General features: G+C 39.2%; 2 protein-coding genes across 4 annotated transcripts in view; both read left to right on the top strand.

Annotated features, from left to right (window-relative positions):
• Window positions 1-596: 596 nt before the first annotated feature.
• anks6 (ankyrin repeat and sterile alpha motif domain containing 6) lies at window positions 597-13,712 on the top strand. Its single transcript, XM_042510756.2, has 18 exons — window positions 597-1,224; window positions 2,333-2,551; window positions 2,671-2,872; window positions 3,024-3,174; window positions 5,199-5,243; window positions 5,376-5,580; window positions 5,734-5,840; window positions 6,857-7,008; window positions 7,581-7,818; window positions 8,347-8,396; window positions 9,118-9,312; window positions 9,395-9,557; window positions 10,637-10,857; window positions 10,948-11,140; window positions 11,593-11,660; window positions 11,816-11,932; window positions 12,235-12,331; window positions 12,454-13,712. Exons 1-18 carry the CDS (start codon window positions 896-898, stop codon window positions 12,501-12,503), a joined length of 2,802 nt encoding a protein of 933 aa, XP_042366690.2. The 5' UTR covers window positions 597-895; the 3' UTR covers window positions 12,504-13,712.
• Window positions 13,713-14,398: 686 nt separating this feature from the next.
• The window catches only part of LOC121960500 (uncharacterized), an 88,536-nt gene continuing 78,166 nt past the window's right edge, over window positions 14,399-24,768 (top strand). The window contains exons 1-2 of one of the 3 annotated variants that reach the window (XM_042510225.2): window positions 14,399-14,538; window positions 24,095-24,187. In XM_042510225.2, the coding sequence (XP_042366159.1) occupies window positions 14,399-14,538; window positions 24,095-24,187 (233 nt within the window). Of the gene's footprint in view, window positions 14,543-22,987; window positions 23,688-24,094; window positions 24,188-24,768 lie in introns of those variants that run through there. The other 2 variants (XM_042510227.2, XM_042510226.2) reach the window with 2 other exon arrangements.

The following is a 24,768-nucleotide window of genomic DNA, read 5'->3' as shown; positions in this document are numbered from 1 at the left end:
GTTTAAGACCAATTCCTAATCAACAGCGACATCTAGTGGTTAAACTAGTGTTGTTTTTAACCGCGACCACTACAGTCTATAGCAAGGGTTTATATTATTAAAGTCTATGGTCTACAACCTTTACCATCAGAAATGCAATTTATGCACAAATAACTACCAAGAAATCTGTCTGGAGCCGCAAAAGCTATTTGAGCCTTGAAGGGAGCATAGCGTATTAAGTCATCATTATCAACGGGTCTAAATGAGTAGTCATTAATATTTCAACTAATGAAGCAAACACTATAACTTAATATCACATCCGGTAAAGATTTTTTTTTAAAAAATAAAACATATATTAACATTAGTACCACTGTGACAGTGAACAAAAGTGATACCAGTGGTGACTTCGTCCCAAGTTTTTTACTCAATTATGGCTTTCAGGTACTTCAACCGCCAATGACTGATGCACGTATAAAACGCAATAATAATCAGGATTAACTATTATAATTTATTAACTTGTAACTATGACGGACAAGGGGAAATGTAAAAGCAGTAACAGCAGTAAGCAGGGCTTTTACTTTGAAAGATGATAGCGGAAGCTAAGTGTTGTAGTTTCTTGACGCTGTGAACTTTCTAAACAAGTAACGGAACCGGGGCAGTGCCGGCTGGATGCCAGAAAGTTGTTTTGTCGAAACCAGTAAAGGAATTACGAAAGTGTTATGATTGTAAAAGATTATTCACTGGGTGAAGAGTTTGAGAAGAAGAGGAGCAGTCACTGACTTGGACGCTAAACTTTATTTTACTGTGCGTCATGATTTCCAGTCCCAGGCCGCCGCCGACTGACAGAGGAAAAGTTGTACCGTTGGACCGTAATCACTGATGAGACCAGCCGGAGTTGAATGGAGTAAACGAGGAGATGAATTTCGGTGTCCCCGCCAATTCGCTGCTGCTTCTCCGTGCCTGTGACGAGGGGGACTATGAAACCGCTCGGGGGATACTGGAGCCCGGAGCCCCGAAGGAGTCCGGGCGGCAGAGCAGGCTGCGGTCAGAAGCGGGGTCTGAGTGCAGCACCGCGGACATGTTGGCTCTGGTGCCGGTGGACTGCACGGACGAGGAGGGAAACACCGCCCTGCAGTTTGCCTCGGCCAGCGGTCATGAGAACCTGGTCCGGTTCTTGCTGCGAAAGGGGGCCTCGGTGGACAGCCGCAACAACTACGGCTGGACCCCGCTGATGCAGGCTGCTAGGTGGGGCTCATTGCACGGTGTTACAGTGTACCGAGCAGTGGTGGAAGAAGTTTTCAAATACTTTACTGTTGTAAATGTACTAACACCTGCCTGTGAAAATACTCTGTTACAACTAAAAGTCACGCACTGACAGTGTTACTTGAGTAAATTAAGTATTACCAAGAAAATATGCTTAAAGTATTAGAAGTAAAAGTACCCAGTGCAGGCAAATCTTAAAAAGACCCCTAAAACTCAACGTTATTTTTTTTAATTAAAAAAAGAGAAAAACATCCAAAAACTTTTTTATTATTATTACAATTATTAACCCAAACTTAAATGATTAAAACATAAACGAAAAGAAAGTCATTTCAATAAATCATTAAAAAAACACCCACAAAACTCTTTTTTTTTTTTTTTTAAGAAAATGACTGAAAAGCAAAATAGCAATTGGCAGTTAATTTTTCTGGAAATTGTCAGCTTGATTAATCAACTAATCATTGCAGCTGTACATGTTTAAACTGTTAGGTGATTTAATTACTACAAAATATATGTTATACGATTTTATGATTCTTTATGCAAAAATCTTAATTTTTAAAGCAACTAAAGCTTTGAGAAAAATATTGTGAACTAAAATGTACAATATTTCCCTCTGAAATGTAGTGGAGCAAAAATTTAAAATGCCATAAAAACAAAATGCTGAAGCAAAAAACAAGTGCCTTAAAGTCATACTTAAGCACAGTACTTTAGTGAATATACTTTGTTACATTAAAAACTGGCACTTAGAGAGGAACACACCAAACTCCATGGCAGTTTTATTTGTCATTTCAGCCTATACACGGTAAATTACTTCCTTATCCAGTAAAGGAATTATCAGGAGCCACTCTTTAATTCGTTGAATAGAAACACACATTTTAGAGGAAAATAACAGTTGGTTTGCTTTTTATTCTCACAAACATTTTGCACCATAACACACTAACAATGGACACTGTGAGACTATTATAATATTAAAAGTACCCATAATGCTGTTACAAATTTGATTAACTGTTTTAAACTTTAGAAAAAAACATCTCCAAAGTCCTACCTTTTAATTTTTTCTTATTTTTTCTTTGTGCCTGTAATTCTCCTCCAGGTTTGGTCACCTGACAGTTGCCCACATCCTCCTGGAGAACGGGGCAGAGATTAATGGACGGAACAGGCTAGGTGCGAGCGTCTTGACTATGGCGGCCCGTGGGGGACACACTCATGTAGTCAAGCTACTCCTGGAAAGCGGGGCATACGTTGATGATTATGATCATCTGGCTGTTGCTGCGGAGTCAGTGTCAAACGGCAACAACAACAACAGCTGCAGGTTTGGACTGTACTTCAGACTTTAAGCTTGCTCCTCGAAGAAAACATCCCTCTCTTCAGATTTTGACAGACATTTTCTGTCTGTTTTAAATCCTTGTTTGGGAAACCTTTTTTCCACAGCGCGGCTGGTTTTGGAGGTGGTGAAGGTTGTCCAGGTGGAGGAGGCGGCAGAGAATTCATGGACATCATAGCCCTGATGGTGGCATGTCAGCATGGTCATGAGGCTGCGGTCCGCCTGCTGCTAGAGTGGGGCTCTGATGTCAACTTTTCCCAGAAGACCACAGGTTGGGGACCGCTGATGGTGGCCACCCTCAGTGGCAAGGTGGGTTCAGTGGGGTATTTCGTGCACTGTTGGTGTACATTGGTAATGAAATTTTATAGCATGTGGAAATTAAAATGCATTTAATCAAACTCTTTTTTTTTTGTTTTGAGTTATTGAAGCAGCTCACGAATAAAGTTGTTGTGTTTTGAAGGTGGCTGTGGCTCAGCAGCTGGTGGAGCGTGGAGCTGACCCCGACCGAGTCAATGTCCTGTCCAAGACGGCCTTTGAACTGGCCATGCAGCTCAAACAGAGAGACATCAAGGCCTATCTGGACTCCATCACCACTGTCCGACCTCAGACAGGTGAGACTTCCTTCTTTCTTTCAAATTCAAATGAACTTTTTTGGCACAAAGTTTTAAAATTCAGATCTTTATTTCGACCTTACCTCATAAAATGGGAGAGTAAAATAAAATTTAAGCAAGAAAAGCAACACCTAGAATGCCCATCGGACATATTCAGTAAACAACGTGAGTATGTTGTGTCAGAAAAGGACCGGGAGAAAGTAAATATCTCCCAAATCTGACCCCCTTTTCTCATTTTTAGCAACAAAACTTAATTTGAAACATGAATATTCCAAACATTTGTCCCAATATTTACCATGCGCACTTCGATCAAATCAAACAAGAATGAAGACAAAACAAGAACACACACACACACACACACACACACACACACGCTACAGAACAAAGAAACCCATCAATACAGAAATAAAGTCACATTATCAAAAGCAAGCTACCTATCATGTATCCCCTCTGTTCTACCACCTCATATCCCTTCAACATGTTGCTTTTAAAAATGTGTTTAAAATTCATTAACTGTTCTACGTGTTTTCAGTTCCCACACAACAGCTGTTCCACAAATTAACCTCCTTGACTCTAATACAATGATATTAAGTAAATACAGCATCTAAACCATGTTGTACAAAGTTTACAAAATAAGTGTAATAATTCTGAACATAAGAGACAAAAAGGCAGAGTTAGAACAAGTACAAAACATTTTTTGTGTAATTTTTCTAATTGTTTTGCAGTTTTTTTGGCAGCATTACTTTTAACCCCGAGAAAGTGTTTAATTTAGTTTTGATGTGAGAATTTGTTGGAGTCTTGTTATTGAAATATTACTTTTGATGAAGATGTTTTTTAAATGTCCTCTCACAGTTTAACAGGGAGCGTTGATCTGTCTCTAATCTGTTAGCAGTATAGAACACCCATATCTCTCTCACTTCTGTGTTGCTGTCCTGCACTGCCATTAACACAGGCGTGAGAGCGAAACCAACAGCAGTGTCTCTCGGCCTCTTTGATGTGTATTAGCTCCTCTCACAAGCAGCTCAGGCTTCAGCTCAGTTATCCTGCACCGTCATATATTCTTTCAATAACTCTGAGTGTGAATGCCCCACCTGACAGGAATACCTGCAGACACTGCTCAGGGCTCTTTGTACTGTAGTAGTTATATATGCAAATACATCATCACTAACTGAATCATATCATACTTAGATATTTGCTAGAGATTCAAAAATAGATAGATAGCTCAACTGTATTGTCATAGCAGATATACACAACAGTGTACATGGAACGAAATTTCATTGCAACTGGCTCTGAAAAAGAAGAAACGCTGTACATAAAAATAGAATAAATAGATACATAAAACTGCACATATGCATAAATATATTGCACAGTGGTGATTACACAATTATGAGTAGTGGATTAAAAAACAATCAATCTATAAAATTATAATAGATTGTAGATTATGGAAGAAAAGAGAGATGACTGGCTTGCTCTGTGGATCACAATCAAATGAAGGTCATGAAAGATTGTAGATTATATTATAATCGAAAGAAATAAAAGATCACATTTCACAGAATTTGTCTTCATGTGATTTCATGTGACGAATAAATTGAGTTGAATATCAAGATCAGTCTGGCTCAGGAATGAGTAATTAGGCCGTGATGTGCCACATAGCTAATAGCTGGGCTGAAATGTAGGTAAAACACAATACTTTGGTTTTGCAGGAAAGTGTATGAAAAAAAATCACTTTTGCCATTTTTGTATCAGTCTGGCTGCCTTTTCAGTTACAGCATGCAGTTTTAAATGTATCTTACGGATCTCTCAGTTTGTCTTGTCTCTTGTTTCTTCTTCTTTTTCTCTGTGCATTTTTATTTGTGTGAGAAGTGAACATCGCAGTGATTAGTATTTATTTACATAACCCTCCCCACACACACGCACGCACACACACACACGCACAGTAACAGATGATACTGGCTTATGTGGAATCCAGCCAAGTTTCAGTGCACATCACCGCTCTCTTCTGTCTTTGCTTTTTTTCTTCACAGACGACGAGAGAAGAAGACCAGATGTGTTCAGTGCTCTAAAGTTGGGTGAGTTAAATTTAAAACTTAATTCACTCGTGCAAAACTGCAAAAAAAAAAAAATCTGTTTTGGATGTCAGACAGCTGATTGAATAAGTTAATAGTTTTTTACATTTCATTTGTTGTCATATGTTGAATCAGGGAATTCCCAGCTCGTCAAAGAGATCTTGGAGGAGGATCCTACTCAGGTGAATTCATCCAATCAGGAGGGAGCGTCACCCCTTATGATGGCGGCGGTGAGCGGTCAGTTGGAGGTGGTGCAGCTGATGGTGGAGAAGAAAGCCGACATAGACAAACAAGACGGCGTCCATGGGTGGACGGCTTTAATGCAGGCCACCTATCATGGGTAAGAGGCAGCTGCTGGTTTATTATGGTAACCTTTAGTGGAGATATGAAGTCCTCTCATAATGTAATGTTGTATGTACATTATGAGTGCTGCTGACACAACCGTCAATGCTCTCCTGCTCTTTCTTTTGTTTCCTCTCTGTCCTCCTCCTAGTAATAAAGACATTGTCAAGTACCTGTTGAGTCAAGGGGCTGACGTCAACCTGCGAGCTAAGAATGGATACACAGCCTTTGATTTGGTCATGTTGCTGAACGACCCAGGTACCCTCACCATCATCACTGTTTTACAGCCATTTGGGAAAATGTGCTCAGATTGAACCAACAGTTTGTTCCTAATAAACTGTAATAAATAGCAGATATCCACCATTTGTGAAAATAATAGTACCATCTTGAAAATAATGAAAGCTGATGTTGTTTTTTATGTTTACCTATCAATGTACGAACCTACCTTAAGACTTTAACTAAAGCAGAGGTACTCATCATTTTGCAATGATAACCAATAAAAGAATAATTTCCCAAAATGTATAGTAAATATATCATTTGGGAATTAAATCCAACAGATGTTACTCTAACTTTGAATTGCAGAGCAGATACGATTACTCCATTGATCGATTATTCAGTGAAGACAGAGAATTGATTTGCTAATGTATAGGTCATTTTTTTTCTCATGTAAAAATGCTAAAAAGTCACTGGTGTTAGCTCCTCAAATTTGAATATTTATTTTAACAAAATCATTTAAACCAAAGGTCCACTTATTAACTTTCAGCTGTATTTTATGGCCTTCCATTGTTTTGAATATTTGCTTATTTTCTCATTTCTCATCGGTAAGAACAGGAAAACATTTTTTTTGCTACTTTTGTAGATTTTACAGACCAAAAGATGAATCCCTTATTCAGGAGTATAACGCTAAATTAAAATGTAAAGAGAAAATAATCACAGGTTGGAGCCCTTATACACTGTCAAACATTAGATTCACCCATATTTTCACACTCATAAGTGGCATTATATTGCAAAAGGATATTGTTTTTATATATGCGTCAGTGTCTGAACTATGTTTTGAGAGATGTCAGGTAACATTATAATTCTTCAAAGAAGACGGCTGGAAAGCTGAAATCATATTCTAATGAAGTTATGACTAATAAGCTGTTTATGTCTTCACAACAAATAGAAAGTGGCACTTGACACAATCCATGCTTGGTTGTTTCCACGATGTCTGTTAATCCTTTCATTCAGTGAATCCTTATTTATTGTCTCTGTGTCTACTCTGATTTTCCCAGACACTGAGCTGGTGCGTCTGTTGGCGTCAGTGTGCATGCAAGTCGACAAAGACAAGTCGAAACACCGGGGCAGAGCCTTAATGACTCGCTCCAAAAGCAGACAGTCCCTCAACAACGTCCCTGTTCCACCTGACGACAAGGGAGGCCTTAAGGTAAGGGAAAAGTCCTGTTACTTTAATATTCAGTGAAAAAGTACATAATTCTTACATTTGAGTGTGAGGAGCTCCTTTTTGGTCCCTTCAACATCTACAAATATTAAAAAACAGTTACTTAAGAAAGAAATGTTTTTGCCCAGATGCCCAATCCAGAGAGAGTTGGTATGATATCATTTATGATGTCTTTGTAATGGAAAGAATGACCTTTTCAATGAGGCTTCAGTGATAAAAAAGTGGAAATTTGGAAGAAGTGGAATATGTATATTTCCCCGAAATACCCTTCTTTTGTTTAAATGTTTATTCAACTTTTTATTTATTTAGCTCAAACAAAAAACATCCCATGTTCTATATTATTATTTTTGGTTTTGCGTCTGTTACTGTAGGAAGAGAAAATGTAAAAAAAAGAAATTGCATATCAAATCTTCAATCCATACGATGTAGTGCTTATCGATTATTTTTATATTTCATTTAATTTTAATAATTGCCCAGTGATGGAAACATTGTAAGGGAAAACAAATAAGCCACGTCTATAACTCCATGACGTTTCCATGTTTGACACCACTTTCTAGTCCTGGTGGAGTCGGATGTCCAATCGTTTCCGTCGGCTTAAGCTGACTCACACCCTGAGGCACGGTCTTTCATCCAACCGCCTGGCTCCATTTCCAGACGACACTGAAACTTCACTGGACGCTACAATGAAGGCCAATAGGAAGCCTGCTGCCGTGTCTAATGGGGCGCTGGCACAAACTCCTGCCCTGGGAGGGAACGACGTCAGCGCTGCCTGGGCTGTCAAGAGCAAAGACGCTGGTGGGACACAGTCACACCATTCATTCATTCATTGTGATCTTTTAGAGCATAATTACTGTAGTCTGTAACACATCAGATGTTTAGCTGTAAGGGAACTCCGGCAATGTCGAGTCTTAAATTCAGGAACACTAGATTTCCATTGTTTTTTCTTTTGGCTGGTGAGTAAAGAAAATCTAGCAGCCACTTGCATGTTTTACCAGCATTTGGCTGGTGGCCGGTGCTAATTTCCAACCCTGCACCGATCATGACATTGTTGTGTTCCCTGGCAACACAAAAGTATACGTGTCATTGGCTAACTCTGTGGGAACAGACTTTTTCTGGACTTAACACGCTACGAATGAATATGTCCCGTAAATCTCACAAGTTTGTCCTCAACGCCAGCCAAGAAGTCGATCAGATGAACTGTTGTCATGAAGAAATTGAAGGACAGACAGACTCCTTCCGTTTGAGTTAGACGTCACACAGCAGTTGTATGTTGTATGATGTTGTAAAGGGAATGTGTAACCGTGGTTTATTTTCATTTTGCAGGCCTTTGCAGGGCATCCTCAGAAAAGGAGGACTTTCTTATAACCACAATGGTAGGATTTTTTGGATTTTTCACTGAACACTTTTTCAGCCTCTCAGACAGTGTTGTGTGTAGAATGAATCACCTTGTGCGAAAGTTAACACGCTTGGCTGAAACATCTTTTGGATTAACCCTTTGAAACCTGGAGCAACATCACTTTTCTTGTGTTGCTTTAAAATGCTTTTCACAAGTATTTAAACCTTTAAACCCTAAACAAATTGCGGCGATTTCTTTCAAAAACATGGGGGAAATGGCAAAGAGCAACTTTGTTATAAATGTTTGACAAATTGCAGGAAATTACTAAATTAAGAAAATTATATTTTGAAAAAGGCTAGAGAAAAATATCTAAAAAGAAAAAAGCCAGGGAAAAACTATATTTATGACCACATTTAGATATTACCGTAAACATTGTTACAAAATTATTTTTCACTTTTTTTTGTTTTTTTTAAACTTTCTTCTTCTTGTTTTTAGAATTTCTTTAAAAAATTGTAATTTCATGTATTTTCTTGTTCTTTTTACTAATTTCTTGCTAATTTTTGGGTCATTTCTTCTTTAATTTCTCATTGCCGTCCTCTATATTTGTAAATGGAATCAAGCCAATTTGCCCAGGTTTTAAAGGGCTATAGGTAAGGGGATTGCACTTTATAGCTGTTTCAATAAGTGCCATTTGAATTACTGTTTGTTTGTTGTTAGTAGTGATGTTGTAGTTACAACATGTTTTCCATCTCCTCTAGCTCAGAAGTGGTGCGCCCTTGACCCGGCTGCCCAATGACAAGCTGAAAGCGGTGATCCCTCCCTTCCTGCCTCCGTCCAACTTCGAACCGTGGAACTCTGACCGTTCACGTCTTCTCCGGGAGGGAAAAAGCGAGGTGCCCCGCCTGCCTATGCCACCTCAGAGGAAGCTGAACAGCAGTGGAAACTCAGATATTGTGAGTGTTTGTGGTGAGAAATGTTTCTTCAAGGGTGGTCAACTCTGTCGTAATTCACGTGCCTTTGTTCTCCTTTTATCAGACGTCTATCAGTCGTGTGGTAAGCAGGTCCATAAAGTTTCCCAGCATCCCCAAGGGGCCGTCCTCATCCTCTCCTTCAAACTCTGGTCACTACCACTCCCCACACTCCTCAGGAGGCTCCAATGGAGTGGCGGGGATCAACCGGGACTCTCACAACCGTTCAGGTTCACACAAACATAGACAAATGCAAACATTTTGTGACACAATGGTCCATATGCAGAAACATTCTCTTAAATTTCTCTTATATTTTCTCTGAATTTTTTTTGGTAAGAGAAAATGTAAGTGTTTAAAATAATAATAATGATGATAAATATAAATATGTAAAAATAAATCAATTTAAACAAAGTAAGGGAAATGTGTTAAAGTTTTAAAAGTAAAAGTAAGCATTTAAAATGGTTTCAATAATTGTCTTAAATCAAAATAATTTAAATAATTAAAAGGGAAAGAAGGAAGTCCTCATACATACAGTAAATGTGAGAAGCTGGAGCCATGACATGTTTTTGCACCAAAAATGACTTACTCTATTATAAAAAGAGTTGCCAATTGATTAGCTAATTAATTAACTAATTATTTTAGCTGCACTTGTACGTTTCCATATGGTTTGTGCGCAAAACTCTTAATTTATAAGGTACAGTATTTATCTAATAATAGTAGTGGAGTAAAAAGTACAATATTTCCCCCTAAAGTGGAGCAGAGTAGAAGTGAAAAGTGGCATGAAATTAAAATACTCAAGTAAAGTAAAAGTTCCTCAGATTTGCAGTACAGTACTTGAGTAAATGTACTATGTTACATTCCCGCACTGGTCAGCAGAGGGATGCACAGTAACTAAAATTATTTATTGGGATTAACGCACCAAGTAGAGCAGTATTTCTGTAGCCCTGAAATTCTGATTACTCTTAAACATTGTCTGATGATAATGTTGATTATATGATAGTCATGCATGTTCCTCAAATGTAAAACGTATTTTTCCTTGCGCTGGGCAACAATTTGTGGTGTGTGAAAATTAGATGTTTTTCTCTTAGTTTGGTAAGAGTGGTCTGGAAATTTTCTCTTACGTAAGAGAAGAGCAAAACTACAAAGAACATTGTAAAATCCCCAAAATCTATGGGTACTACCAAAATAAGAGCAAATAATGGATATGAGCAACAATAAGAGAAAATTTGTTGGTATATTGTTTCTTGCACGAGGCACAATGTAAATATTAGCATACAAATGATTTACTCTTGCCTCTTTCATCCTCCAGGGGGCAGTGCAGACAGTGTTCTCTCTCAGATAGCAGCTCAAAGGAAGCGAGCAGCAGGCCTGATAGATGTGAAGGCTCAGCCTCCAGAGAAACAGCCCAGTCAGACACAGAGCCAAATCCCACCACCACCCTCAGCACCCGGGCTGCCGCTGCCTGATATCAGCCTTCCTGACATCCACTCCCACCCCAGTCTGGTGGCTTCGGACATCCACTCCAGAAGGGTCTGTGTTTCATTATTCCTGTATAAAAACAGCTAAAGTGCCTCCTGTCATGTCAGTGAACTATTGCTACTGTCCACCTGTATTTTGCAGAAGATGGAGTTGAAGAAGAGACCTCAGTCAGGGAATTCCTCCACCTCTAAGAGCACTTCGCCCACTTTGACGCCGTCTCCTTCCCCGACACCAAAGCCTCCCACTGGGCCGGGAGACTCTCTGTCCTCAGCCTCTTCCCATCCTCGCTCCAAGAGCAGCGGGGGGTCCAGTAGTGGAACCATAACTGATGAAGGTGACACCATCCTGAATTCAGCATCGACTGAAATTACGTTCCGTACACCGCATACATTTGTCACGGCAAAAGTATTAATTCCACACTTATTCAGCAATTAACACCAGTCCTGTAAACATATAAAAGGAAACAGAAAAACAGCATTTATAGATGTGTTTGTGTGATAGATGTGTTATTATTCAGAAAATTATTAGTGTTCATTCTTGATAACTTGCTTCGATAATTTTCTGCTGATATTCGTGCTCAGTTACCTCATCTTTTTTGCGGGTCACTCTATACGACCTGATGTGGGATTCTACCATACACACAGCTTTAGAGAAACCATGCTCCTGTATGTTCACCATGTGCCTCCCACACAAACTAAATCTACTCATAAAAAAAACTCTGGCCACGAGTGCCAATTATGATCACATTTCCTTAGATGAATCTAAATGTTGTTTTGTCTTTTTCAGATGAGCTGTCTGGTATATTGAAGAAACTGTCCCTTGAGAAATACCAGCCCATATTTGAGGAGCAGGAGGTATTTCATCTTCACATCAAAGGGGAATTTTAGAACATTTTATTTCATTTATGAAATATACTTTTATGATTCAATAAGTTTACAAAGTCCAAGTACAGTTGGAAAATTGTTCCTTTAATTAGTTACATGTGTTTTTCTCTGTTCTCTTCTTCTAGGTGGACATGGAGGCGTTCCTGACTCTAACAGATGGAGACCTGAGGGAGCTGGGCATTAAAACGGACGGACCGAGACAACAGATCTTGGCGGCCATATCAGAGCTCAATGCTGGAAAGGTGCATTTGGTCGCAAATGTATTTTGCATCTCCACAGAAACCTCCAGTGGTGTGTTTCCAGGAATCTCTGGGCTTAGGTTATGTGTGTTTTTTCCCACTTCCAGTTTTCCACAGTATAACTCAACAGCATATCATAATAAAATGCCAACACTATGAGCCAGCAGAGATAGGTAGAATTACTTTGATGGAAACTGGGAGAAACTTACAATAGATACCAGAGGGCTGCAATATGTTGAAGTATATGAAAAGTATCTCTGCCTGACAGTAACTGGTTTATAATGACCGTTGTTGGTTGTTATCAGGGCAGAGAGAGGCAGATCCTTCAAGAGACCATCCATAACTTCCAGTCTTCCTTTGGTAGCAGCGCCAGCAACCCAAGACAAGCTGGTGAACCACGCTGTGAGTGTCAAAGATTAAAATTGAGCTATGAACTCTGGAGGAGACACTGGAGCACTAAGTATACGCAGAAACACCATCATAATCTGTCACTTTTGTCTCTTCATCTGTTTTTCTTTCCTCAGCACCTACAGGCTGGATGAGACACCAGGTTCGTTCGTCCAACAAAAGGTAGCCCTGCAGCCCTGATGCCTGCCAGGAAGTACACCAAAGGTACTTAGAATAAGAGTAAAATGCCGCTGAACTCTAAGCAAAGGCAAAAATAATATGGATGTCTTCTGGACGTCGGTGTCCAAGACCACTAGCGGTGTTAGTGCAAGAGGACGCTGCAGCAAAATGGCCAACCACACCCTGATAATCTGCCTTTGTAGGACCCTCCAGGACCAACTGCACTAAAGTATTCCTCTTATGGATCCTAAAGCGGGGGGATGGGGCTGGCTGAGTTCAGTGCCCTGCTGCTTTTTCACAAAGCACATGATTACCTGGCAAGTTATTTTTTTATGCTATAGTGATACGGTTGCTACATCTACTGTTATTGCTGCACATGGGAGAGTTCAGAAAGATGAGAAGATCAAATCCACAGCAGAGGGAGAGCAAGCGAGAGCCAAGAGAGAGATTATTTTATCCAAACAAATGTGAGAGATATAGCACATGTATTGTAAAAATGGCAAGGTACGTGAGGAGAAAAGAAGAGAGAGATTCTGAGTATATTAATAAAATATAATAATAAAACAGGTATTAGCCAGTAATACTGTGATTGAGATTTTAAAGCAGTGGAGATGACAGTAAAGGTGCACTGATGAGGAAAGAATATGGAGAGAGAGAGAGGGACGTTAGCTGAGTGATTTTTTTTGTCTTTGACTGCTCGCACTAGTGTTTTGATGCCGTTTGTTTATTGGTCACTATGTAAGAAAATGATTTTTAGTCAGGACTGTGCCATCATAAATAAATAAACGTTAAGCAATAACTATGTTTTTTATTTACTGTTTAAAATCTCATTGGACTGGAGATGAGCAGATATTGGCAAAAACGCTTTGGGAGCATTTTACGAGCAGCGTAAATTTAGATTGAAAGAGTACATTAAGCAATAGTTTCCAGGGAGTCTAATCTATGTTTTGCATCTGGCTGTACCATTAAACAGTTGGGCTGCATGCAGAAAGACTGAGCGCTGTATCGTTTCTAAATATCAGGTACTTATAATATGTGTCTAAAATCAGCTGTGGCAGAGTTCAGATATGAGATGCGCTCAGTCATGCAATGAGTTTGGGAAAGATGAATAAACTCAAAATTTCAAAAAAGGAATCTGGATGATAAAATGAGTCACTAAACAGAAATAAACGTTTTGCCCAAACTAGCAAGTGAAATAAACTCCGGCTGTGATGAACTGTTCTGTGAAGTGTTTTTAAGCTCCTTTACTGAGGTCTCTTTAGTTGCATTAAAGAGAGACTATGCAACTTTTCAATGAAAAACGGACTTTATCAACAATAAAACTCAAGCTTATTCATATGAGCGCACTTTGGGGGTTTTGCTTTTACATCCTTATCTGGCCTGATATGGTGGTACTCCCTAAAAACGTAATTCAAGGCGTAGTTTTGCAGGACATGGCAGTGCACACAGTGAGCTCTGTGACCTTTAAAGCTTGTGCTTTGAGTGCATGTTCATACATAACATGACCTGCGTGCACCTTTGTAAGAATACAGCACAAAATGTATGTGTGAGTATGTGCAGGTACCAAGTTATGAAGGAGTTAACTGATATAATCAGTACTTTATAGTTGCTCATTTTAGCTATTACAAATTTAAAATGCATTACAATGTGTAACCAACCTGACTGGGTTGTTTTACAGACTTGGTCCTCTTTTCTACTCGTGCTACTGCAACAGTACACTTTAGCACCAGTATGACGTAATGTTCACCTGTAGCCACAGTGGCTGCAACTTTGCAGGCTCACTTAAAGAAATAATATGTGGGAATTCTTGGTTAGTGAAAGCAAACCCCAGATTAACCATCATTTGCTATTTGCAGGGCTCTTTTCAGCGCTGTGTCGGCGATTTTCATAGCTCCCTCTTGGATGCATGCTGCTTATGGTCTGGCACCTGGTCACTACCATTTTAGAAAGTCCAGACCTCACCTGCAATGGGTCCCAGGACTGTCCCAATCATGGCAGAATAAGAAGAAAATAAGAAAATACAGGCAGAGGGCAGAGTCGCTGTAGGTAAATACACCACCCCACACTTCTAGTGTCTCATAAATGATAACTGAAAGGGATTTCTTTTGTGTCTATATGTTCTATACTTTTTTTTTTAGGAAAATCCTAATAATGCACTTTTAAAACTCCAACAGATGTTATTGTTTAAGTCACAATTAGCAACCAAGGAGGTGTAACAGCCTTATTTAGGAGCTTAAAAGAGGTTTTCTACAACTTACAAATCCCCTTAAGGCATGTGTAAGGCACATAAAACTACTCTTCTTTGAAAATTATTTTTACTAACTATAGTGCAAGTGGGATAATGCAACTATAAACTGTTAAAACTCCCCCAGAATCTAAAAAAAAGCAAATACCTGTAATTTTTTATTTCAAATGTTTAGCTATTGGACAGAAGACGTCTCCTCCCAAAACTGTTGTGTTGTTATCTGCATTGAGTGTTTCAAGTTTCCACATAATACTTGAGAAAGCTGCATCCTGGACCATGATTGGTTTCCAAACTCAATGATGTCACAAAAAAGTGAAGTAACAGCTAACATTTCGGAGTGTGTTTGGTGAGGGAGGTTTAGAAAGAAACATGTTTAATATACACAGCTGTCCATTTTTTTTAAGCTACTGTTGCCATGTCACTAAAGTTCGGAAACACAGACCATCCCCAAATATGACCAAATAGCAACACTCTGGCGTTGCTGAAATGGTTATTGATGAGCTGGATATAGACTGGCCCGACAGGCAGGCGACAGGGTTCCTGTAGAGTTTAATGAAAAGCATCACTCAGCGGAGGAAAGCTGTCCTCTCCAGGGCCGCGGCAGATCGAGTGTTCAGATGTACAGTCACATGTGAGCTTCGAGAAACTGAAGGAGAGAAAAATACATTTGGAATATATTAACATCGCTGTGGCATGTGGGCAGCAAATGGAGTGACTCATTCAATTTCCTCCCAATTGATTTCATCCACATACGGTTTTGATTGGATTGAATAACATTTAATAATATTGTTTTTAGCTGTCAATACAGTAGTCATGTGGTGGGATAAGGAATAGATTATGAGTGCGTAGAGATCATTAAATCAGCGATGTAGATACTGACTCAGAAAGAAGATTTTTGTAATGAACAGATTAATTTCTTTTAAACTTTTTAACTGCTTTGTACTGCTACTGGTAAGATCTCAAAAGTCTAAGCCAAGATGTCTGCCGCATCAGCTGAAAGTGGTCTCTTGTCTGTGGTAAAACGGGCTGACTGAAGGAACCTGAGTCTGTCTGAGTTAAAGCCGACGTTAAGATCCCCAGAAGAGATAAATTCTTACTAAGTGCCAGTTTTCCGATCTTCATCCCCCGTGCTTTCCTATAGCAGAACATACTGTACTCGACAAAGTACAGACTGACTCTGAACTAAACCTCTGTGGTTTATTAAGCGCATACTGAAGAGCATTTAGTCTTAACGTCATAATCAAAAAATATATCATGTTGTCAATACTGTCAAATGTGAAGTGCATTTTACAAAATTCACTAATGCAAAAGTGCTGCAAAATCTTGAAAAGTCACTTGCTCAAGATCATTTAGTTAAAAATCTGCCAGATCTAAATCCATTTCATCTGTTTTTTAAAAGCACTGGAACAAGTGACATTATCTTAGTACAAGGTAGAAAACAGTAAATCACTCCACCACAGTCAAAAAATTCACTCCCATGATTAATTCTCCTTGGAAACCAATAAACTATCCTTCAATTTATTTAACCTTTTTGAAAGAAATACAAGATGTTACAATTAAGGGCTAAACTAAAGGAGTTGGGACGGTGATGTTTTCCACCAGGTGTACCCGAGGAGATGCTTGGGATTGGACTGAAATGTGAAGCAAGTGACTTTCTCTCTGCCGCCAGGGACACATTTCACACAAGTTGCCAAATATGAAGGATTTTTCCCAGCGTTTGGAGTCTTCTCTAAAAGCTTGGGTGCCATTACCATGAAATTCACTTTGTGGCCATTGGCCTTTTCAGATGTGAATCACCTAGGGCAATGGCTTTACTACAGAGTGTGTGTGCGTGTGTGTGTGTGTGTGTGTGTGTCCGTCCTTTGACGATGAGCAGGATCTCATACTCTACACTTTCTGATTTCTTTTTCTCATCAGGGTTCGTACAGTCATGAAAAACCTGGAAAGTCATGGACATTGCAAATATCAATTTCCAGGCCTGGAAAAGTAAATACACCCTAAAAGTTATGAAAAAATCCTGGATTTTTTGTTTCACAAAGCTGTATAATAACACATGATGAGTTCATGGACAGTTGGAAATTTGAAAATCTAATGATAATTTCTGTTTTTACAGGCTTTTTTTGGTGACTTTGAAAGCTCTGAATATATTACTTTTCAAAATAACATATATTTTAAAAAGCTTTTATATAGTAATGAAAAAGAATCGAAAAGAAGTACCGATGGTCGTTTCAGAGAATATATGGTCTTGAGAATTTGCCTTAGAGTCATGAAAATTTATTGACAAAAATGTGTATGAACCCTGTCTCTTTCTTTGCTTCTCTTGCCCACTTCGTCCTCTTTCTCACTGAAGAGCTGTCGGCGCTTTTACACATCCATCACAGTATAGTAACAGTTGTTAATCAAAGCCCAGCTACATCCAATAAGCTGTGTGCGCAACCATCATAGCTTTGCACATTGTTTGCCCAAACTAACAGTTGCTGCCTGATTTCATGGTAGCATTCCACTGTCAATATTCATCCTTGCAAAAGTGACTCATTTGCACCGAGAATTTCCCAGCATCCTGGGCGTTCCACAAGGCTGTGGACCTTTCACCGTCTCACTGTCCTCATTTTTTTTTTCTGTGCACTTCACACTTGCATACAGACAGGAACAGAGCCACAGATACGTGATTGAGCAGATTATGGACAGCACAGGAGGAACCTGACCTCCATCTCACCCTTCTTCTGACCATAAAATGACCTTTGAAAAACCCAAATCCAAATGTCAACAAAAGATTATCCCCACAGAGTCTTATAACACAATTTCCCTCCTCAAACCAATTGACACAGCTCGAGATACAGGGATTGACAGACATGTGACTAGACAGCAGCAGTGTGGAGTGTATTTTGTAGCATATGGCTCTAATGGGTGATATTGGCTTGTTGTGTGAAACCAGCAAAACTCTGAACCACTGAATATGAATAGAATGAAAAACTACTAAAATGGAATGGAAACACCTCATTCCACATCATCTAGAGCATAAATTAGTGCAGTATTACCACAGAAGAAGAATATCACTGTCCTACCATAAAGTGAAATTTAGTCTGAGTATTTTTTTCTGAAAGTGCAGTGGTTCCTTTGCGACTTCATTTGCTTTCAGGAGTGCACACATAGTGGTGTGTAACAAGGCCTCTGTTTTTCTCTCTGGCACATTATAATTTTTCCTTGAAGATAAGGTGTTTTAAAGCCTTAATAATATTTGTTGACTTTGCATTTTTCTACAAATCATGGATATGTTACATTTGTACATTGTGTATGTTGCAGATATGTTAAAACGTAACGTTTCTTTATGTTTGAATTTTCAGTTTTATATGGTGATGATGTTGTGGTTAATGTGTCGTTAGGTTGAGGCACAAATACCACTTGGTTATGGTTAGGAAAACATTACATTTAGACTTAAAATATCCGGTTTGGTCACCTCAGACACTTCTGGGCATGTCCCAAACTGCCGTTAAAAACAAATGCTTTTGTCACTAAAAACATGGCTGGACATGTCCCAAGCTGTCATTAACAAAACCCACTTTTGGCCTACAAACACAGCTAGACTTGTCCAATTCTGTCATTAAAAAACACCTGCTTTTGCCGCTGAAAACACCGCTCGACGTGTCCCAAACTGTAGTTAAAAACACCCGCTTTTATCACTATAAACTAGACTGGAAATGTCTTGAACTGACTTTAAAAAAACACCCTCTTTTGTTGTTTTGAATACAGCTGGACATTTTCCGAAATGTGGTTGAAAAACAGCCACTTTGTGGCTATAAAAATGGCTGGACATGTCACAAACTGTCATTAAAAATGCTTTTTTTGCTACAAACACAGCTGGACATGTCCCAAAATGTAATTAAAAAACATACACTTTTGTCACTAAAAACACATCTGGACAGCTCCCTGACTGTCATTTAAAAACACCATTTTGTGGCGACAAACACAGCTGGACATGTCCCAAACTGTTAAAGAATACTCACGTTTGTCACTGCAAACAGGGCTGGAGATGTCCCCAACTATCGTTAAAAAAACACCCACTTTTGTCACTCAGAACATGACCAGACATGTCCCACTCTGTCTCTGAAACCACCCACTTTTGATGCTACTAACACAGCTGGAAATGTCCCAAACTATGGTTAAAAAAAACACCCACTTTTGTCACTACAAACACAGGTAGATATGTCCAGAACTGTCGTTAAAAAACACCTGTTTTTGTTGCTCAAAACATAGCTGGAAACTGTCCCATTCTGTTGCTAAAACCACCCGCTTTTGACGCTACAAACAAAGCTGAAATATGTCTTGAGCTGTTAAAAAACACGCTCTTTTGTTTTTCACAAACACCGGTCAGCTGCTGTCTGCTGATTGTCTGTCGTTTCGCCAAGATGTCACAGTTGTGTGACCTTAAATCATTCATGAGATCAATACTGACGCCGGAGATACTTCCCCTCCATTCAAGCGTTGCATTTCTTCATTTTGTTGTAGTTATGGTTTGTCAAGTGATTTTGTGCATCTTTACGGTTTCACTCTGTGCCTTTCTAGTCCATTGTGTAATTATGTCCTGGATTTTAGTTTCATAGTCTTATGAGATCAAAGCAGATCTATTTTCTTGTCCCCAAAGAACCTTCTATCCGTTTGGTATTAAACACTTCAGGGTCAGTGTGTGATTATTTTTTGCAGCATGTGTACAGTACAGTTGAAACTGTACTGGTTTTGTATGATGTAATACATGTGTGAGTCTACATGTATGTTCTGCACAGTAAGGGTCAGGACATGCTTCCTGTTTTGACCTAACAGGACCTCTTGAGCTGGTCATGTCCATTAACAATTCTCTGCTGTCATGGATTATACTCTGGCTCCACAAATCCTGACAACACCATTCCTATGAACTCTCCGCCTGCGCTCTGAGTTCAGGGTCATCTGTGGGTGAAGTCTGTGGCTCTGACGGTCCCACCCATTGTTAGAAATAGGCTAAATTTACACCAATAACTTAAATTTCACCATTTCTCAAATCGTTTCCTCACAATATTACTGATATACATCCACTCATTTGAGTGCAAGGTCGAGGCCATGTTAATTATATTTGAAGTTGTCTTTCCTATGTTGACCATCCCATAAATTATGAATGTCCATTAGAATCAGACCTGACATGTCACAGCTCCGCATGCCTCCTGGCATCCCACAGCGATGCTAACACACATCTTAATCAATGAAAGCCACACTTCCAGCTGGCAGATGGCTTTCAGTAAGTCCTATTTGGCTCTATTGTCATTATTCTGAAATGTGTATTAAACCCCACACGCTTAGTATATGTGCACACACACACGCGCAGTGGACATAGACATGCACTTATGCACACACACACATGGTCGCGTGCAAAGGTCTGTCCCTGCAGCACTAGCAGAGCTTTAAGCCTGAGCTAATCTGGAAGGCAGCTTGGATAGTGTTGCTAGTGGATTTGCATTGATACTAAAGCTCCCTGTAGCTTTAATGGCAGCCACTGACAGTGTTAACACGACCTTACGACCTCTGCAGATCCCCTGCTCCACCTGTCACAACAAATAAAACATCACCTCTGATGGATACTTTGAACACAGTGCTGTTTGCAAATTATCTCAGGTGGAGCCATACCACAGTACCACATACAGTATTGGCCATGTGACTGTAGATTGACTCTGTATTTACATTTTACATTTACATGGAGTACGTGAGGAATAAAATGAAAGAAAAACTATTTTTCACAAACCAGGTTTTGTATTTGCTTTATTGATAGGTAGAATTGTAATGCTTTAACCCCTTAACACCTGGATCGATATCAGTTTTCCCGTGCTGCATTTAAACACCTTATACAAGCATTTAAACCTCTGAAGCCTGAGAAAATTGTTTTTCTTTTGAAAACAGGAAAAAAAATGCAATCACTGTTAATTGCAAGATATTAGTAAAAGGTGACAGGAAAATGGTTGGGGGGTTGGACTATTACATATTATCTAGAAAACAAGGGAAATGTCCCTTCTTACTAATTTCTTGGAATACTTTTGGCCATTTCTTGTGAAGTTGTTAATTGCCTTCTTCCCAAGTTTTTGAAAGAAATAAAGCCACTTTGCTCAGGTTTCAAAGGGTTAATGTAAGTGACGGTGCACCTTTGACTTGTAATTATGAGAAATGGTCACTTTTTAAATGCAGCCTTTCTGGATATGACCATCTCTACTATTATTATAAGTATAGCTCACTCTATTGTTTTCATTTGTCTCAATTTTCTTTTTGCTCTATTCTAAAGAGATGCTGTAAAAGCCACAGATTGCCTTTGTTTTGTCATTAATGTTTATTGATTTTGTCAAACTCATTCAGCAAAAAAAAGAAACGTACATGAACAGTTAACTCCACCACTGCCCTCAAGGGTATTTTCCTATTTGCGCAGTTGTATGTGTGATCACATGTGGCACAACATCACTAAGGGGATTCTCTTCTACTATGTCATCTTTATTTAAACACATGAAGTGTATCTCAGCCATAAGCTTGCGTGATTTACTCCACATGAATACACAATAAGCAATGTGTGCAGAAGTGTTGCTCTTGACTGTTTGTAATGCATGAGTTTGTACACTAGAGTGCAGTACAGTAGACAGTCATACATACTGTGCATATGATCTCAGGGTATTACTTTTTTGTTTCAATGAAAAGACAGCATATTACAATGGCAGACTTTATTAGTTTTACGTTTTACAAGCAATCATAAAAGTAAAATGGAACATTTGAAAATCAGAGGATAAACTAAATTCGTCTACAAAACTTAAGTACACAGAAAAAAACCCCAATTTGTTCAGGTAATGCAATTAGAATAGATCACTCGTCATTTTTTTTAAGCCTGTTTAACACACTTAAAATAAATCTGCTTTGACTTTACATGCATTGTCTATTTACACCATGCATCTTCAGTGTAGACTCACGTCAGCATGACATTATCCTGCCTTAGCGTGACTCAAGCTGCTCTCTGATACCAGAATAGTCTAATACAGTCTGTATCTTCTGTTTATTGCTCATTTGGGCCTATTTATTGCAGACATTTATTTCTGCAGAGGGGAACCTGCATTTATCCAAAGATCTCTCCATTACTTTGGCTTGCATGTTGCAGCAACTGTTTATTGTCTATGGTTCTTACACACGGAAACATTGTGCTTGCTCGCAGTCAGCTAGGCAAAACTTTTAAAAGTGGCAAAATTAAATACAAATGTGAGACCTGTGATAAACACATTTGAACGTAAAAATAGGACGTTGGTAAAAACAAACACAACCTAGAGACTAATTATTACCGTCATAACTGAAGCTTTTATCTTAACCACTTTCACGTTATCACTTAACAATCAGGTTCTTAATGCTTTTATTGCAGCTTAATAAAAGTTATAGGATTTAAATTCACATTGCAATGATTTGCGGATGGCTGAAAATGAATGTTGACACATCATATCAAGCCTACAAAACTCCCCAGTTTCCATGTACTGTAGGTCGTGTCTTATGGTGTCTTGTCGCTGTATTAATCACTTAATTAAATTCTGTATTCAATTTTTACAGAAGTTTAACCGTTCCGTGAAGGCTACCAGATTGTAAGAGAACTTCCGGTTATGAAATTAAAAATAATAGTGTAAACACGAATATATATACGTTAACTACGGAGCCTAGGAAGCCCATTAACACTTTTATTTAGACATTACAGCAAGATTAGTCCTTTCACACTCACAATGGTGTCACATCTTCACTCCAAACACTTTACAGATGAATCCGTGACACAGTAATGCTTTTGTTTTGAAGGCATAATTATCAAATTTCCGGCGTAAACCTGGCAACTTTACCGAGCTCGACGCTGCTGCCAAACCTATCCCCGAGAGCCAACTTGAGTCTGAAAGCTACGTCCACTGAGTTCAGTATTCGTTAAAAAAAGAAGCCCAGTCCGGTCCAGCGTAGGTTTATATTCAAGTAGAGCGGAGTTTCGTTGTTAAATGTGAGTTTATCTTTCGAAGCCGGCTGTAGAAAAAACTCTCCGGTCCGCGAGCGCCGTCGACCGCGGATAGCCTCGATGTGAATCTGGAGATTTGTGCTTCTGCTGCCCTTCGCGTGTGATCCCTCCCCTCGCGCTGCTCACAAAATGTGTGTGTGCTGCGCGCGGCTGCAGGCTCGGGTCGGGTTGGGCTACTGCTACTTTCATGGACTCCTCGTAAATATTTAAACTCACGCATTAAAAGTCGAATTATACATACAGTTTACCACAAACGACACCCTTATACAATGTGGTATTGTTGGTGGTGTTTATAAAATGATTTTGTCAGCCAAACAGAAGCAGTAGCCACCAAATTAAGAGCAAATGCTAAACACGCATCTTCTAAATGTCTCTTAATAGGTTTCAAATCAAAGTGTTCAAAAATTAACACCACCCAGATAGAAAAAATGCGTAATTTTGTCATTGGACTATATATAAAAGCGGCTGCCCAAATATATTTGAAACTCGTGTACATTTTAAAAGATGGTAATTCATTTAAGCAGACAGCACCTGAAAGCGGCACACACTAAGCCTCATGTGTGTATGTGCGTGTGTGTGCGCTCGCGCTGTGTTTGTGAGGCAGAGAGTTGCGTGCGAAGAGCTCGACATGTCATTCAGAGGAATCCGCCACCTGAAACGCGAGGAAGTGAAGGCGACTCAATTGGGTATAAAGCATCAGCCAACATCTGCCCCGAGCAGTGCAAAGCTGATGAAAACATCAGCTCGGAGCTCATACAGGACCTCTCCGATTTATTTTATTTCCCTTGGATTTATCATTTGGCATTACCGAGTCGGTGCACCCAAGGAGACGCATCTCTTTTCTGCACTTTATGTGAATGTGACTCCACAACCATCACTATACTGGAATTAACTGATATCCACAGGGATTTTGGGTCAGTGCTTATTCCTTGTCGTTTGCATGATTTAATTCTTTAAAAGCATTGTTTGTTTTTATTGATTCGGGATCTGTGCTCTTCTAAATATTGATTAGATAAGTTGCACCCGCGTGTTATTGTATTTTTTTTGACTACTGGCAACGGTTAGTGGGCTATTAGGTGCAATAAATCTTAATGTTTTGCAAATTCACACCGATTTTTTTTTGTTCAGATTTTAGCTTACAGTTATGTCGCTTTAATTTCAGGGATGCTGGGATTTACCGCATTTCACCCCAAGTCATGACTCTTAGTGACATAATATGCAACAACCGGTCTGAACATGTTTTCATGGCCACTGTCTTGCATGTGTTAAGTTTTGCTCTCCAGCCATATTTAAGTTAACGTCTTTTCTGTCTCATCCACAGCGCACCTGTTACCTCCACGGAGCGCAAAATCATGATCCCTCCGGGAGACTGCATGTATGCGGGCAGAAAGAGGAGGAAGCCCGTGCAGAAACAGTTAAGGAGTTACATTTGTTCAATCAAGTGCTTGCTGACATATAATTACACACTTTGCTGGTGCATTTTGATCCCAACCTGATATCATGCCTGGGGAACCTCACTCTCAAACATATGGTTTGGTACATTAAGGAGTATATTAAATTATAATGAATCACAGGAAGTTACAGAGCCACAACAGCATGGAGGTGTGAAGATAACAGTATAAACTCCACCTGATGCCAGTTTTAATATATTTTTAGCACAGAATAACATGATAATCACATAAACAGCAGTTTAATTGTATTAATATGCTAGCTGCTATTATAAAGTGATTTTACTATAAGCCTCTTACAAAATATTTGCTGCAGAAGTTTATACGTGTATTACCCCCCCTCTTGATCCCATACTGCTGGCAGCGGAGTAACATTGTTATTTTTTTTATTTTGTATGTACATGTCTTTAGTTGACAGTAATTTAGGTGCCTGTGGTTTTTCGATGTAGAAGACAGTTGTTTTTTGGGCCATCTCGTCAGCTGATGTCATGAATAGTGAATTGTAGCTTATGTAAGATTTTGAAGAGGGAAGTGGTAATTTAACAAG

This window comes from Plectropomus leopardus, chromosome 21 (assembly GCF_026936395.1).
Source record: "Plectropomus leopardus strain MGB_pleo_1.0 chromosome 21, ASM2693639v1, whole genome shotgun sequence".
Lineage (NCBI taxonomy): Eukaryota > Metazoa > Chordata > Actinopteri > Perciformes > Serranidae > Plectropomus > Plectropomus leopardus.
This window is presented reverse-complemented; position numbering and strand designations above follow the sequence as displayed.

Excerpts from the sequence above, each read along its gene's own strand:
- anks6 (XM_042510756.2), top strand. The coding sequence starts at position 896 with ATGAATTTCGGTGTCCCCGCCAATTCGCTGCTGCTTCTCCGTGCCTGT. Across the intron at positions 9,313-9,394 it reads GCAGTGGAAACTCAGATATT|ACGTCTATCAGTCGTGTGGT; the intron begins GTGAGTGTTTGT and ends TCCTTTTATCAG. Across the intron at positions 10,858-10,947 it reads CGGACATCCACTCCAGAAGG|AAGATGGAGTTGAAGAAGAG; the intron begins GTCTGTGTTTCA and ends TGTATTTTGCAG.